The sequence below is a fragment of the Echinococcus granulosus genome (assembly GCF_000524195.1).
Source record: "Echinococcus granulosus chromosome Unknown EG_S00079, whole genome shotgun sequence".
Lineage (NCBI taxonomy): Eukaryota > Metazoa > Platyhelminthes > Cestoda > Cyclophyllidea > Taeniidae > Echinococcus > Echinococcus granulosus.
This window is the reverse complement of record NW_020170459.1, coordinates 95037-111193: the sequence shown is the minus strand read 5'-3', so window position 1 is coordinate 111193 and position 16157 is coordinate 95037. Positions and strand designations below refer to the sequence as shown.

The window sequence follows — 16157 nt, the reverse complement described above, 5'->3', positions numbered from 1 at the left end:
CTCGCCATCATTCCTTAAAGACAAGAAAATGGGTGTGATATGTATTTAAGGTGTAACAATGGACATGCGCACCACAATTAGCTGACAAAGTACCTAAGAATATCAAGTTTTCAAATATTTCGATCAACATCAAAACGACATCTCCTTAGGAAAATAGGTGGACTCATTCTCGAAAGAGGCGGATTTGCAATTTTATGAATCAAAATTCTTTGGAGTAAGAGACGTACCCTTTCAACACTATTTCGAGGAGGCACTCATAGCTTGTCCACTCGGAAAAAATCGACTCCGTATTAAAAATGCCACAAGTCGTAAAAACAAACAAGCTCTGAAAATGCATTAAAAATCCACACAAGCATTACGAGCAAACCACGATAAATAGATTTCTCCCTCACTTTCGTGCGACTGGATAAGACACAACAGACCGCATTTTAACAAATCAAAATGACAGTTCTGACACACGAAAAGTGCTCAAATGTTGACCCAACAATGCGAGCAAAGCACTTGGCATTGGACATCAACATTTTTTGCCACCAGATATTACGAAGTAGAGTTTGCTTTGAAAAGAAGTATTAAAGTTAAACAGGTTAAAAATCGCAAAAAATGCCCACAAGGTCTTCCGAAAATGCCCTCCGACGGTACGAATAAAGCGCCCAGCCCTGAGCGGATCGGAATACTTAACATGAAAAGACGATACAAACATGTGCGGCATCAGCGACCGACGGACAAAGCAAAGGCATCACCCTCCTCCCTCCCCCTTAACCTAAACAGCCACGTACTCTCGTTATCGGGAAAGGCGACATCATAGCCGGGCAGAGGTAGGACCACCTGATATATGAGAGGCCGCTCCCCACACTCTGTGACACGCGAGGGGGCTGCGGGGGTGACGGGGGTTTTGGGCATCCGTAACTCCGTCCCTCCTACTCCCACTCCCGCCGTCCCATCCACATCACATTCCTCACCCGCCGCCTCTGCGACAGGTACTGTCGCGGAGGACTGGTCGAAGGACTCGTCATAGCACATCTCGGAGGAGGAGTCTACTGAACGGAGGCCTGGTAAGAGAAAGGAAAGTATAATCTTCGGCATATGATAATTTAATACGAAATCGGAAATTGTACACAATTTCTCGCTTCAGTTTGTTAAAAACTAAATGTCTAATTCCAAGTTAATGAAACAGAAAGATAGTTGTTTTAGCTATGATTTACTCGGTCCACGAATTTTTGCCATCACATTTCTGCTAACAGTCCGCCAATCCTTCTATAGGCTCTAACCTCTTCAAAGAGAACTTGGGGTATTACAATAGTGATTAGAGTAAGTGAACGCGACTCGAACGAACAAGAATGTAATCTTGACTTCAATGGTGGGCTAATAAGTCTAGAGGTTACGAAGAGAAGGCGCCCACAATAGAGAACTCAAACGGCACAATATAAATGCCAATCCTGCTCCTTCTACGTTTACTTCAAGTGTATACCGCTCAGGTGGATTTGACACCACATTGAATGCCACTGAATCCAATGCTTCTGCTAAAGTTGTCCATTACTATGGACCCTGATCTGAGCCCAGGTCTTTTACGCAGATGGATCAGCTAAAAAGAAATTTCCAAAAATCTTAATTTCACTAAGCGTCAAGAGAGTACTTCGCTAACGTTTTCAGAATGCGTTGCATCTACCCATTCACCTATCAGGATTCATAAAAAAATAGTCGGAAGATTATCAAAACCCGAGACACATTATAACAGTGTCCAACTTCAGTTGACTTTTAAAGAAGGGAATTTCAGACGCAACAACGCAACCAAGTGGCAAGAGACTCAAACTCCCCATGAGACTTACAAAGTCGAACTAACTGACGGGAGATACAGTAGCTAGTTAAATTCGGGAGCCAGGACTAAATTCGGTGTATTTATATAACATGAGATAATGGTTAAGAGACAAATTTTGAGCGGATACGGGATTAAAAGTCTACCGAAAGAATTCGTGACAATATTTCGAGTTCCAGTGAAACAAAAACACCATACAGTAGCCTAAAAAATCACGAAGGTACTCCAAGTAACCGCAACTGACTAAATATAAAATTTGAACGGAAGGCAGGAAAACGTCTACCCAACGTGAGGTTGTTATATCACTTTGGGGTTTTCTGTGCCCTTCAAGAACCACACGGCAGTCAAGAGGATACTTAAACAACGCATTTCACACCGAAATGGTGGTAAGTACCTTTTGAGATCGACGGGCAGCTAGCGAAGTAGAGGTCGCCTACAAGAGCCTTGTCACCCTCATCAACACCTAGCTCCTGAATGCGACGACTTGCGATCTTGTTCCACACCAGGCTCTGGTAGCTATGCGCATACAGCTGGCGCAGATTCCGAGGCAGCTAGAAAAGGAGAAATACCTAGCATGAGCTCCTTTGTCGTAGATATCACCTCGTACAAAAGAATTTAGAGTAGATAAACTCAGAGGGATGCGTCTTACCAAATGACCTATTCTATAGTAATTTCAAATAGTTGATTCATGCACTTAAACAAAACCATCATTACCTCATTCTTAAGGTGATATAAGAAGCAATGAATGACTTAAACTCCCTGCAAGGCAAGGCTTACCGTGTTCGTTGCCAGGGTCACAGAGGACAACAGAATACCACAGCTCAAGCATTTTGTCATTAATCTTTACATCATCAAATCAACAGCCGCCACACAAAAAATGCAAGATGTAGTTGGTCTCGAAACGGGAACGTCCTTTACCTACTTGATCATTCTAAGCTCAACCAGTGTTTGTGATGATAAAATGCAGTCGGTTACCACAAGCAAGTAAAGAAAACGTGCCACGAACTTTATGACGCTGGGTTCAGATAAGGGAATCAAGGCATCACAGGTGTGACACTGGCAACGAACGTAGTAATGACTACAAAAGCGGTAACCTAGTATCTAACTTTGAGGAATCACGAGTCAAACAGGATGCGAGTGAGTGCGCAGGAACTTTTGAATGTGGTACCAAGTCTAAACAACCCGGAAGACTTGAGCACATTTTAATGAATCACATAAGTTCTGATGATTCACATAAAAAAGATGTTTAATCTGTTGAATAGGAGTCGGACGCACATTACATCCATTGTAGTTTTAAAATAATCGCCAAATCATTGACATTTACTTCAAGTTACAGCCCATCAAAGCTAGTTGATGAGAACAGAAATAGGTAATCATTGATGAAGATACGACAATCACCGGACTATGAATTGTGGGCCAAAATAAAACATAAAACGAACCGTTTGCAATGCAGCAAGTGTTTTTCCATGACGGGCGATGCCGAAAAGTAGGGTCTTCTCAAGGCACTGGGGCATGTCATCGCCACAAGCTTTAGCGTCCTGGGTCCTCAGGTAACGCTCCTTTATTTGTCGGACGACAGGCAGGTCTAAAAATATCATGCAGTTCAGTGAAAATCTAAAAAATTTATCAGCTAAAATATGGGGGATTTCTTCCCTACTCTCACCTGAGCTAGTCGGAGTAAGGATAAGGTCAATAGCCTTCTCCCAATTGCATCTTATTATTTCTCTAAAAGTAAGAAACAAGTGTTCATTGAAAGGGGGTATTAAAATTGGAAGATTCGAAATTAAAAAGTTGCCTACTTTCCAATATCGTATGTTCTTGCCTCAGCACAGTGGCCAAATCTTTGCAAGCCAAAGTAATTGATAAATCCATGCTTTTGCCAATCCTGAATTGCTTTGTGCAAGACACCATCCTCAGCGACAACGTCTCTAAGAAAATAGGGTTAATTGGTCAACACCTGGATAATGAAATTCGACAACAAAAATAAAATAATGACTTACCGAATCACTACGGAAAACCTGTTGCCATAGAGCTCGCCAAGCTTAATAGAATCCGCAGAGTAGGAGAAGTTCCCAAGTTTGATTCCGTTCAAACGTGGATTGAGCGTGGACAGACGTCGTGCTGAGATGCTAGATAAGTCACAAATTTCTAAGGCAAGATCTTACTTTTTAATAGAAACATTTTGAGTGGTGACAGCCCGCTTATCTTTTGTCCCAGCATAGTTAAAGGAGTTGGAATTAATTCTAATGCGTATGAATGAGAATCTTGATGTTACTTGAGCAGACGTCCAACTATGTGAAGTGCTTGCATAGTGTCTTTGCCCTCCTTATAAAGGACAAAATGACAAAATGGTGTTTTCTTTGGCGGATCATTTGACTTTGGGGTACGTTCCCATGCTTTCTTGCCTAAAATTTTGAAATTAGATGTTTGAATGAGAAGAACCTTTGACAAGGCTGCCACGAGTGACGAGTATGTACCGATTATTATCCACTTCCACCGTTTTGCTGACAAGAGATGGGTAATTGAGACGAATAGCCTTATGAAACATTTCGCGTTCATTTTTATCCTCAGAAGCCTAAATATCAGTAAGCATAACTTGAGGGAGTACCGGAAACGAGGCTTCAAACATGGTCTCACGGTCAATTTCTTTGAGTATTTCATCAATTTCTATAGGGATGATATAACTTGAAGATGGATCTGCAGCAGACTGCAGAAAATAAGACTAAACAAATTCTCACAGAAACATCACTGCTAGTGTTCTTTGGTACGAGAGATGACAGTCTGCATATTTTGCCAGAGAGGTCAACCTCCCGAACAAGAAAGTCCTCCCATCTGGCAACGTTGCCACTCAAATCTTACGACATACCTGCCCTTCATAGTACCCTGGAAACCAGCATTCTTCACGCACATAAACACCGTTATCCCTACATCCGTCTCCGAAAGAATGTTTTGGAGTGGATCGGGAATCTCATCAAGCTTTTTTCGTTTTGACAGTGGAGACGAAGCCCGCTCCTCAACAGTCGGCATTCTGTACAGCACGTGATTTCAAAACGTCAGAATACTTAGGAGTGCATATAAACGATTAATATAATTCGCTTATAAAGGTATAGAACCTAATGTCAAAGTTAGAATTGCTGTTTCGTAATTAAAGGCGTAAAGTAGCATTACAAGGTTAAGTATAATGGTAAATTATTTATTGCCGCTGATTGTGTTATTCCACTTTTCTTAATTTCCAGTACCATACCCTTAAAAAAATCAAATCTGTATTTTAACTGGTTTTTGTGTTTACGGCAGCACAAGAGGGGCATCCTGCTAACCTTCGGTACCCAATGAAACTTGATGAGAACTCTTATCCTCCGAGATGTTAACCTGATTTTACAAATCGCATTTAGGAGATTTAAATGAATATGAGTAAAGACAGTTACCTTAATGAAAGCTTACGACTCATCTGTCTGTAACTTAGTGTAAAGTATTCTGTTACGCAGGATTAACTCCCTGCGATGGGCATAATCAACCTTTACGTTGCTTTTGTATTCCGGCTGCTAGGTCAGCACCACACAACTTCAAAAAACATCTCGTACCACCCATCACCACACACTACCCAACAGCCAACATCACGATTTCCATTCTAACACTCAGCGGCGCCAAACCACCTCACTAATCGTCACCCACCACTCACAAGACTATAACCCAACAACCCCACTTTCTCCGATACAAAGAAATACAGTCAACGAATCTGATCGCCTCAACTCCCTTAATTTATCTACCGCCTTCCACACGTGATGAAAAACCCCAATGCGCAATGGGTAGGCTTCTACTTCTCAAATCAGAAAATCGCGGAAAGAATACCAACAAAGAGGAACTGTTTCAGCACAGTGACGCACACACCACAAAGTCAGGCCAGAGTAAAGGGGAGGCGATGAGGAGGAGGAAAGAAAGAAGGGCACTCGATCGGGTGGATCCCCGCCTCGTCCTATGCCTCTCTGCCGAGTCGAGTGAGCTAAAGTACATGAGGGTGAGATGGGAAATTGGTTGCAATGTGAGCAAATAAGTTCTCATTAATGGCACAAGACAAATTGTGATCACTTTATTAAAACACACTAGGTGTAACTCAGCCGATAGAGCTAAAACCTAGAAGGACAAGCAAATAAACCATTTTTGGGAACTGATAACGTATGAAAGGGTCCATAAATAATAATCCAAACTGGTCATTTTGTAGGAGAGAATCAGTCGGAGTAGCCTAAATCGCTCATCTTTGTAAGCTACGCCTTGACAAAGACGAGTCGGAAATTGCCAACCAACAGCAACTTAATCATCCAAAGAGTTAAAATGCACTAGAATGTGCAACAAAACAATTAGCACGGAGAAGTTGACAAAGCACCATTTTTTCCACCTCGAATACCGACGAAGCTGAGAAGGGGGCAAGAATAGCCAAGACCACCAACGCAGGGGGCCATAAATAGCAGCCGCTAGCCCATCGACTGCAAAGATTGGGAAAGAGTGAGGGGAGGTGCTACCCTTAGTATTAGCAACAAAGCGGGAGTCTTCGGCGCTCTTCGATCCGGTCTCCACGACAGGGGTATGAAGCTGCGCTCCTGTCACCCATGCCACCAAGCACCAAGCTCTTCTGCAAGAGCAATTGTTACTGCATCAACCGCCAGCAATGACCCTAATCCTAATGTCCGCATTATGACCAGATACAAACGACAAAAAATCACCCTAAAGGGAGAGGACTTCCTCACTCTAAAAGAGGCTGGCTATAATCCAAAAGCAGGCAAGTAGCTTTAAACTGAGCCGATAGCGTAAAGAGAACCTGACTCCAGGATAATTTAGCAGTTAGACGTTATTCATCAACTCAGGCTCTTCAGTTGCCGCAGGTTGTACCTTCGGCCATGCTTAAAGCCTTCTTTTACAGTAGTTTGGGCTATTACAACCCCAGAAAATAATGGAAACGATATAGGCTTACTTTACACAATGCAATGTATTAAACGGGTTTTGCTTTCAATGTATGCGTCCCCGCGAGGATGTTGGGTTCATGAAGGATACTCACTGTGGAAATGTTAGCCCACTTTTGTTCGGCGACAAACGACTGAGGAAGCAAGCTTCATTAAACTTCACGAGAAACACCATTAACAGTAGCAATGGCAGGTTTGTTGCAATGGGATGCAGTGCCACGACCTTGTCTATCCCTTGGACGATTTCAGTCCACTGCAAAACTCCTGATAACTGGTGCAGAAGAGTGACCACAGGGAAAGCCGGGGACGAGGCCAAAAGGGGAGATTTATGCAGTGACTACATGCATACTCCCAATCTCCAGCGATTCGGTCCCTATGACGGTGGTATGGTGTTCTGCTTGTCACATGTGCCACTAGCCCTCGTCCTTCTGTGGGTTTACAAGAAAGCTACTTCTGGACAAATGTTCTCTACCTCAATCCATACCCACGACGATCCAATCGAGCAAGGCGATCCGCCAGTCGTTAAAGGGGGTGAAAAAAACATCTGGACTAAAATAAAAGCTTATTTGTTCATCTCAACCACCTATAGGTAGAAAAATCACTGAGGCACTTCAAATCAGAAAATGGAAAGATTAACACCGATAGCCCATTGTCGCAAGTAAAGGGGAATGATGTACATTAATCAAACACGTCACGAACGAGACGCAGAGATCTGCCCACACTATCAACCACTGCCTGTCTTCCAGTTCCACCGTATAATTATAAGACGGCTACATTCAATTTTCTACACCTTATAGCATCTTGAGGAATTCAAGAAATGCAATATGGTACAACGAATTGAAAATTACTGGTAACAAAAAACACGAGGTAAGGTAAACGAAATATACTGCCATTGGTCAACTGAGAGTCAAAAAAACAGTAAAAAGCTCTAAGTTTAAAAATTCTAAGAATCTAAATCACTTTTCAAGTACAAGTCATTTAGCTAACTTCCTCTCTATTGGGATTAGCGGCAATAAAAATGATATCGTCGTTCCCCTGTTCTTCACTGGAATAAAAATTAATGCAGCCTTTTGATATTACAGTGAAGAATGTGTTTTTAGACACCGACTAATGCAGCCTAATCCAATTCATTACATTCAAGGGTTTCAGGGCAATCACCCTATAGGCCAATTAGTCCCAATCAGCTCTTCAGGAAGGTGAAGGAAAGTAAGTACGAAGTGGCCAATCCTAAAATAGACGGGTTCCCAGTTATCTGACCAAGTTCTGAACACAGCGTACCTGATCGAGGAATAGCTTGGGAGTAAGAATCTCGGTGCCTCCGTAGGTGATCCGCCGAGTGGAGGCAGTGCCAGAGGCGGCGGCGGAGGCAGTGCCTGAGGTGGTCAAATCGACCAACGAGGTACCCGACCCGGAGAGCGAGAGACCAAGAGCGTTGAGGGAAGAGGAACTGCCGTGGGTGGCGCTCCCACCAAGTCCACCACCACCGCTCGCGCCACCGGGGGTGGTGCTAGAGCGAGACCACTGTAAGAGGTTGTGGTACTCCGTATAAGTCCCTCCGCCCACCACAAACACGTAGACGTCGTAGAAGGGCTGCTTAGCTCGGGGAACGCTTCTAAAAGGACAATTTACGGAGATCTCCTCATTAACTTACCAGTGAAGCATAAGTTTCCCGACTTGAATGGTAACAAGAGCAAAAATTTAGGGGATCATCCCGCATTGACGACTTGTTTCATTCGGCCATTATTTTGCCAATAAACCAGGGCTATTTTAACCCAGAAACAATATTTGTCCTTTGAGAGCAAACAGTTCATTTCACTGCTCGTTACAACTTGATGCAACAAGAAAGAGGGATGAATTAATAACATCATTGAATGCAATTTTGTTGTAGGTCCATCCAAATTGATCCAAAATCTCTGAGACCAGTAATGGCTATGAAAAATGTTCAAAAATCACCTATTTCTAGCATGCAGTAGAAGAACAATTTACTCACAAAAGGAATATGAGCTGAGTACGAAAGACATTATCCACATTAGTAGTAGCGCGCAAAATTATACCAAAAGGACTCAAGAAATGAAGCAAAAAATAAGTCGAATTTTTTTGCACTTACGTGGCTCCACCTCCACCTACGGCTCTCTTGTGTAGCTTAGGATCAAAGTAGCTATAGTCCTCCATGTCTCTCTTGTTTTCTACCAACTGTGAGACAATTTGCGTGAAGGGAAAGTACTACAAAGGGACAGATAAGAAGAAGGGGGATTAGTAGAGTTAATCAAGAAGCCAAGGAGAAAAGAGGTGGCTAGAACGCACGGATTTGCGGCCGGAGAGGACACGCATACCCTCCAGGAACATGGCAGAGCCGTGAGAGACAAGTTTGTTGAACATCGCTCGACCGGTGCTGCTTTTACCCGCCTCCGAGGCGGTGCCTGAGGTGCCTGCACCTGCCTGCGACAGTCGCGCTATTCGTCTGCAACAGACAAGAGGGCGTGATCATTCACTCGAATAAAGGAACTACGCTCTTCTCCATCTTTACCTCCATTGCATATGAAAGGTAGTAAAAGTGGTTTATTGGGACTACAGGCGTGAATCAAATTGGTCCCCACTCATTCCACCTCTTTTTAAACGGCCGAGTGATGATAGAAATACTCGTAAAACGTGCTTTATTTTCAAGAAAAAAATCATTTAATGAAGGGAGATTCGCCAACGGTCGTTTACGGGTCTCTCAGCCATTCAGTCATTCATTCGGTAACCGACTCATCTCCACTAATAAATAGAGCTCCAAAAATCATGCTTTTAAAACACACCTTCAAAGTAGCCCTATCAAATTAATCTCCAATTTTCTGATTAGTCAAATATTATTACCGAAGCTGGCGAAGTCTCCGTAGTATGAGAAGACCGCATCTGGTGCTCTCACTTCAACCTATAATTGGTCAAATGACTCCATCTAAAGGTTAAAAAGGCTATAATATGGGGACTTCAACCACTGTTTACTAGTCTCAATAACACGGTCATCCATTTTGGTGCGCAGACGAAAGGGGCTAATTTTTCATCCCTAGTTGCTACGATATAAAATACCCCTAGGTACAATGCAGTTTGGGGGCATACCTTTGACAACATTTTAAATGTCTCCGGTTCCTTGGCTGTTAGGGCCGGTCGAAGCCCCCAGGAATACGCTCCCTTTAAATTCCTCCTTCACATTTCGCGGTTAACGATCCTGTTTGGTTACACATAGTTGGACAATAATAAAATGGTGATGCACTTTATATGTGCTAGTACTCTCTCTCATCTTAAGGACATCCAAAGATCACAAATACGCTGGAGTTGGAGCACTTCCCGTACAATCCAGAGAGGCGCACAAACACTACGTCTCGAGTGTACTTCAACCTGCAGCATTTAGGATCTCCGTTTCCCCTACGTCTTACAGCCCCTTGGTTTTTCTGGTTAAGTAGAACATCAATTCCTAACATTGGCGCTCTAGGATAGCTTGCCATTATTTCTCCATCTCAAATATACGGTTGTGTTTCGGGGAGGAATTTCCTGAACCCGAGGATAAGTCAGTCAAACATCAGAACTCCAGTTCCGCCGATAACTCATGGTATAGTAGCACAAAATAGCTTCAAACTCGAGTGAATTGCTTGGCTGACAAGAATGCAATAAAAAACAAATCCATTTAAGGCATGAGTCAAGGGTCACCTGAGCTGATGAACATATCGAATGGCTGAGATGTCGAGATCGGGATTAGCAGCCTTGAGCTGTTCACCATATCGGTCGAGATCGCTACTGGAGAGGTTGAAGGCAATGGAGCTACTACCTGCGCCGACGCCACTACTACCTCCTCCGTTGGCACTACCACCGCCACCACCACCACTGGGGGAGCCGGCCGAAGCGGAGTTACAGGAGAGCGCAGCAATAAGGAGGAGACGTAATTTGTCCTCGCCGCTGAAGCACTCCATCTTTAGCAAATCTGGTAGCGAGTGCTCCTGGAAGATGTGGGATAGACAAATAGTTTCACTGTACAGCAGTTTTTTGCCTTTACCAGAATCGTAAGAGCAAGAAAGGGGGCGCTCTTTGTGCAGAGATTTTAGGGACAAACGAAATCGCACATACCTAAGGTAACACATGTGACCTTAGGAAATGGAGAAACACAGATGCGGACAGACAGACAGTGAGTCCTGGAGTAGATCAAGAATTGTGAGACAGAAATAAATGGTTCCTAACGATTTCAGTAAGGAGTGAAAGGGGGAATTTGGACGATTTGTGCCATAAGATGAAAAGGAAACACAGATTTGGTTGGGCTAGTGACTGAGCTAGCCGATGAATAAATGGCCAGATGTTAAGACAAGCGTGACAAGAGAGGAAAATGCCCTTCACAGAAAGCCTGTTGCTAGCATAAATTTGTGTTCAATCTGGCTGATGCTGGTGCCGTGCTGATTAGCACAAGTCCATCAGAACCAACAACTGGAACAAGGCGTATTTGGAATGAAGCGGTTGTACATGCAAGTAACAAGTGTAGCACATCAGGCGTATCAAACAACTAGTGCACAGAAACAACCGTAAGGTGTTGGATGAAATCGGTGTGCAATCACTCGAATCGACCATTAACAAACAATTACGAGGAACAGAAAGCGGGCTTTCAATTGATTTAAATAAGGCAAGCTTACGCAATTCTCACATGCAATTCGGGGATTGTAATAAGAAGGCTATACAACCCCAAAGTTTCCAATTCTTAAAAGCCTACTAGCATTATACTGTACTAGCCACGTAAGAAAAAAACATGCCTCTTATTAGCAAAACATACAACTCGACCTTTTTTGCGCCTATGAAATAGGAGTCTTTCGACGGTGAAACTTTCTCAAACCTACACAACAACTCAGTCTTGATCAGTTGTCTTCATTAAGTCGGGGGTACCGAATTTTTGTGTCAACTAAATCCAACAAAAATTGGTAGAATGAACAGGGGTGGGTAAGTAATTGGTACCATTTTTGATGAGAACGAAGGAAGCCAATCGCATTTCTTTAGGGAAGCACCAATAATTGTAATTTTACAATTATCTCAATTACTTAATGCAAGGGAGGTAATAACACATTTAGAATTCGAGAGATGTATTTCAAACTTGGAAGGGAGAGGGAGGGGCCGAAAAAGCCTCAAAACCCAGTCGCTACGCTAGTACTTTGCTAACACAGGCGGAGAAGCATCCACAACGTTTACGTGGCGCATCTACTAAAACCTCCTCAACGCGCTAACTAGTATGAATTGCAAGAAGGTAGATGGAATTCCGTGTGGAAGCACACTGGGTGAACAAAAAAATGATAAATCTCTTGTTACCTGGAGTGACTGCAGAGTGATAAGCTTTTCTTCCACATCATTCAAGAGATCCAACTGTCGATTCTTGATCTCCTTGGCTAAAGACGTCGCAATATGCATATGCATATCCACGCATCTTTTCTGCTCCATTAATTGGGGAAGAGTGCTACAACAGACGGGAAGGAGGGATGCTAATTTTGAGATCTCCCTTTAAATCTCCTAATCTCCAGGTTAACAAAGCAGGACTAACTTTATGGTGCTAGTGAGTGCAGAGGTGGCATCTGTGCTAACACCACTGACACCACCGTTAGTCGAGGAGGTCTGTCCCTCTGCAACTGAGGCTTTCAGAGCTCCCAGTTTCTTCTCCCGATCTTGCAAGACACCTAGCTCCTCCTGTAGCGCACCCGCCACATCGGAGAAGGGAGAAGCGCGATGAGTTCGCCAGATTCGGTCCGTCGACGTGGTGAGGTCGTAGCGTTTCATCTTCGCCTGCCGCACGTCATCTGCCTCGCCCAAGTTCTGCGTTCCCATCTCCACGTGATTGAGGTGTATGCCCTAGATGGATAATAAGTCAAGACCAAGAACGAGGCAGCATACCACAATATCGTGTAGAAGACTCTGATAGGTCCACGCGTGATGCAGAGGCGTGGCTAAATCCAACACCCGGTCGAGAATGATTAGCAGAGGACGCTGAAATGAGAAAGGATTGAGAGCAGCAGCACTGGCACCACCATTCTTGCCAGCCTCACTAAAGGCTCTATGTTCCATGCCAGAGAAAAGGGTGTTTCGGGAGTCCCGTAGGCTTTCACGAAAGCGATTGTCCAGGTCCTTGGCCACCGCCTCAGCTGCGTTGAAGCGCGAAGAGCGAATGATGGGAACAGTGCCGAGAGTGGCAAACACGGAATAGAGGCTGTCGACTATGAAACCGGTGGTTCTTAGAATGTCTTCCTCATTGCAGGAGGTCTTGTTCAGAGCTAGAAGAGAAAGGGGGGAATAAACCACCACTGCGCGGTTACCTACCATAGAAAGTTCCTTCCTGACTCGAAAGCTGCTCGTTAAGTACAAATAAGTCATCCTCCAGGCAAATGAACCTGGTGTACTGATCATAGACCTTCTTAATCCGCTGAATGCAGTCCTCCGTGAGTGCAGTTTCAGCTAGTAGTTCCAGATTCTCACGAGATATGGGACTTATAAAATTGAGGTAGTAAGACGAGTAGAGATCGGACTCGAAGTCCTAAATGAGTACTGGCTAAAGAGAGAAAGTAAAACCTACTTGACAAATACGAGTGATGTTCGCTTTTGAAGGATATACAAAATATACTGCAGGGACATCGGGAATGGGTTCACGTTTGATGTCAAGGAGCCTAGATTTAAAAGGCAGGTGAATAAGAAAGAGAGTTTACAGATGGAGAGTTACACCAACAGAGCGAAGTTCTTTCACTGAGAAAAGGGGTGCGATAATGTCCTGCCCAATCCGATCGTATATAAGAAGCTGAAAAATTGGCAGATATTACAAAAAATATACATCACTCACTTTCCACTGGGGCTCATCCTCTTTAGTGCTGGCTGTATTAAAATTCAGCATGCACTTCAATGCCTCTAATAAAAGTAATAAGGTAGATTAGAAGGAACTGCAGGAAATTAAAGCATTGACCTGAAAATTATCGGCAATGATTTAAAGCGTTATGAACAAAAATTACGATTTGGGTCCCATATACAATGAAGCACCTGAATATGATTAGAATTTGCAAATAACATCAAGTTAGAAAGAAAACGCATGGCAAACGAGCCGACTGAGCAAACGATAACTTGTCAATTTCACTCAAGTAATGACGGTGGTGCATGTAATTTCGAGATCGATAAGAGTCATTGTAGGATTTTAAACAACAAACTCGTAAAGTGCCTTAACCCCATAAAGCGGTGAATGATGAAACTTTGAACAATGCAAACAAAAGTTTACAAAGGCGTCCTGCTTATGTGCGCAAAAAAAGTGCTTCGAAAATACCCAGAGCCAGCTACTAAGAATTAATGGAATCGGCTTGCCTGTATCAATTAGCAACGGCATAAGGTAGTCGATCTCATGGAAAGAATTGAACTCTAACATATTAGAATCCATTCTGTTTAAGCAAGTGTTGAGTAACTGACTGGCACCACCGTAATGGTTAAGGTACATTTACCAACGGTAAAATTGAACGTGTTAACAGACTTGAAGTGAAAGGCCCATACATGGACAGAGGGTGAAAAAAGTTTAGATAAAATTTCGAATAAAAAATTAAAGTAAACAGTAATTAGGAAAAGTATAGTATCAATGATTCTTTGACATTAAAAGGGGAAAAGATAAATTTGCGCCCCACTAATTATAAAAAGAAATAATGGGGGTATGACACTGTGCACGGAGCGCGCGGCAACTTTCAACTTAGAACACTTGCTTCTATGAAAAAATCACCATTAAACACGGTTTAGGAGTCTAATGCACGAAAACAATGCAAATGACTGACTTACCAATTTTGCGTTCCCGCAAAGAACACGCCATCACACAGATAATGCACGGAAATCCCACACTCCTGTTCGCTAATGGCTATTAATTCACCCAACCACATTGTAGATATCACTAAGATGCCGTTTAATACACTGTTTTTTCAACATAACTAACTAGCGCTTACCAGTTATTTGCAAGACTTTGCTTTAAGCGTATTTATTATCGCAGGTAAATGAGTTGGAGGCACATTTTAAATAAAGGTGTTTTGGCGGCATTCCATGTGGTAAGACCGTGGGCTACATATTTGAGTCATCCCTTACTTGAAAAAAAACGAATCTTAACAATGCTATAACGTAAACGCATCAAGTGAAGCGATAATATTTGGTAAAATTTGCCGTACTATTGCCTGTCTCGCAATTGTCTATCTAAACAAAATGGTAACTGCCTGACACTTCCCTGAAAACGTGAGAAGTCGTAATACTTAAAAAGAATATGTACTGACGATTTGCACAGATGCTAAGGGCTAGTGACATGGCTCAAATGCCAGTCTGACTGGATCAGGCGCTATAGCGGGCCCCCCCGTTGATCGTTACTTAAAACCAAATTTTAAACGAACAATCAGCGCATTACGCAACACCATTGAAAACGTTTTTTGGGCCACCGGCAGCCATTATATGATAGGGGTTTGCATTTACGCGTTGCACTGCAACCCTCTGCTATTTCATTTTTCTACGCGGGCCATTGAGTTTGTGTAAGTTGTATGTCAGCCTTGCAGCGTGACCTTCAAGCCGTGCCAATAGCCCTCCTGCCCATTTGGCTGTGCATTCTCAGTGGCACTTAGGCTTGTCATAACTGCAGGAGAGATTTAGAGAGCAAAACAGTTTCATTTGTGATGCTTAAACATCCTTCACAACTTTGATTCTGTACATCCTTGGTTATTATTCCACTAATTTTTATTGCACTTCACTGGGGACTGTAGTCTGCAGGTCGCCGCCGTTAACAAAGCTTACATTTACAACCACACATAGAATTGTATGAGTAAAATTACGTGTAGCACTTTAGAATGTGATGACTAAATCAAGTCTTCTCATGAAGCAACCTTTTACACATTCTTGTATTTCAAAATACTTTGTTTGTGGTAGGAGACCAGTGATTTAAACTGCTTTACTTACCGTCATAAGTGTTAGTTGTAAGTCCGCAACTCTTCAGACTTGGCAAAAACATTAGTGGGTAATTTCGTGGTTCCCCTTTTTGGTCTGAATTCACGCTAATTACTGACGTTGAATATGGCCTCTACTCGACTAAATCATCCGATATGCAGCAAGGTAGTCCGTAACCTCGTAACCTAGACTGTGAATGTCATCTAATAACGTCCCAGCACGCCCACGTCATCCATCACGTTTGCCATTAAAGCATCAGAGAAAAATTGACAATCACAGGATCTAGTCTAACCACTTTCCAAACTAGTGAAGGAAGCGTTCTGTACCGGCAACCCAGCGTCACGCGTATGTGACACGCGACTCCGCTCCAGGAAAGATTCAATAAGCCACATAATAAACGTCTATAAATCACTCGGTTAGTAAGAACTTCGCCAGCCCCTCTTCACACTCAA

The 16157-nt window shown here is 43.1% G+C and overlaps 1 protein-coding gene across 1 annotated transcript in view; it reads right to left on the bottom strand. All coding sequences in view use genetic code 11, as the record gives it.

Moving 5' to 3' along the window:
- The window catches only part of EGR_07502 (Sec1 family domain-containing protein), a gene marked incomplete at both ends in the record, with an annotated part of 19124 nt that extends 4525 nt beyond the window's left edge, over positions 1-14599 (bottom strand). The window contains 25 exons of the mRNA XM_024496751.1: positions 777-1049; positions 2208-2364; positions 3253-3398; positions 3477-3538; positions 3613-3741; positions 3814-3942; positions 3979-4056; positions 4089-4218; positions 4256-4388; positions 4422-4520; positions 4552-4645; positions 4680-4841; positions 5255-5352; positions 8047-8380; positions 8876-8991; positions 9073-9229; positions 10456-10742; positions 12007-12232; positions 12317-12621; positions 12664-13040; positions 13087-13300; positions 13340-13430; positions 13470-13558; positions 13601-13665; positions 14569-14599. Coding sequence (XP_024348822.1) covers positions 777-1049; positions 2208-2364; positions 3253-3398; positions 3477-3538; positions 3613-3741; positions 3814-3942; positions 3979-4056; positions 4089-4218; positions 4256-4388; positions 4422-4520; positions 4552-4645; positions 4680-4841; positions 5255-5352; positions 8047-8380; positions 8876-8991; positions 9073-9229; positions 10456-10742; positions 12007-12232; positions 12317-12621; positions 12664-13040; positions 13087-13300; positions 13340-13430; positions 13470-13558; positions 13601-13665; positions 14569-14599 — 3982 coding nt within the window. The remainder of the gene's footprint in view (positions 1-776; positions 1050-2207; positions 2365-3252; positions 3399-3476; positions 3539-3612; positions 3742-3813; positions 3943-3978; positions 4057-4088; positions 4219-4255; positions 4389-4421; positions 4521-4551; positions 4646-4679; positions 4842-5254; positions 5353-8046; positions 8381-8875; positions 8992-9072; positions 9230-10455; positions 10743-12006; positions 12233-12316; positions 12622-12663; positions 13041-13086; positions 13301-13339; positions 13431-13469; positions 13559-13600; positions 13666-14568) is intronic.
- Between the last annotated feature and the right edge of the window lie 1558 nt (positions 14600-16157).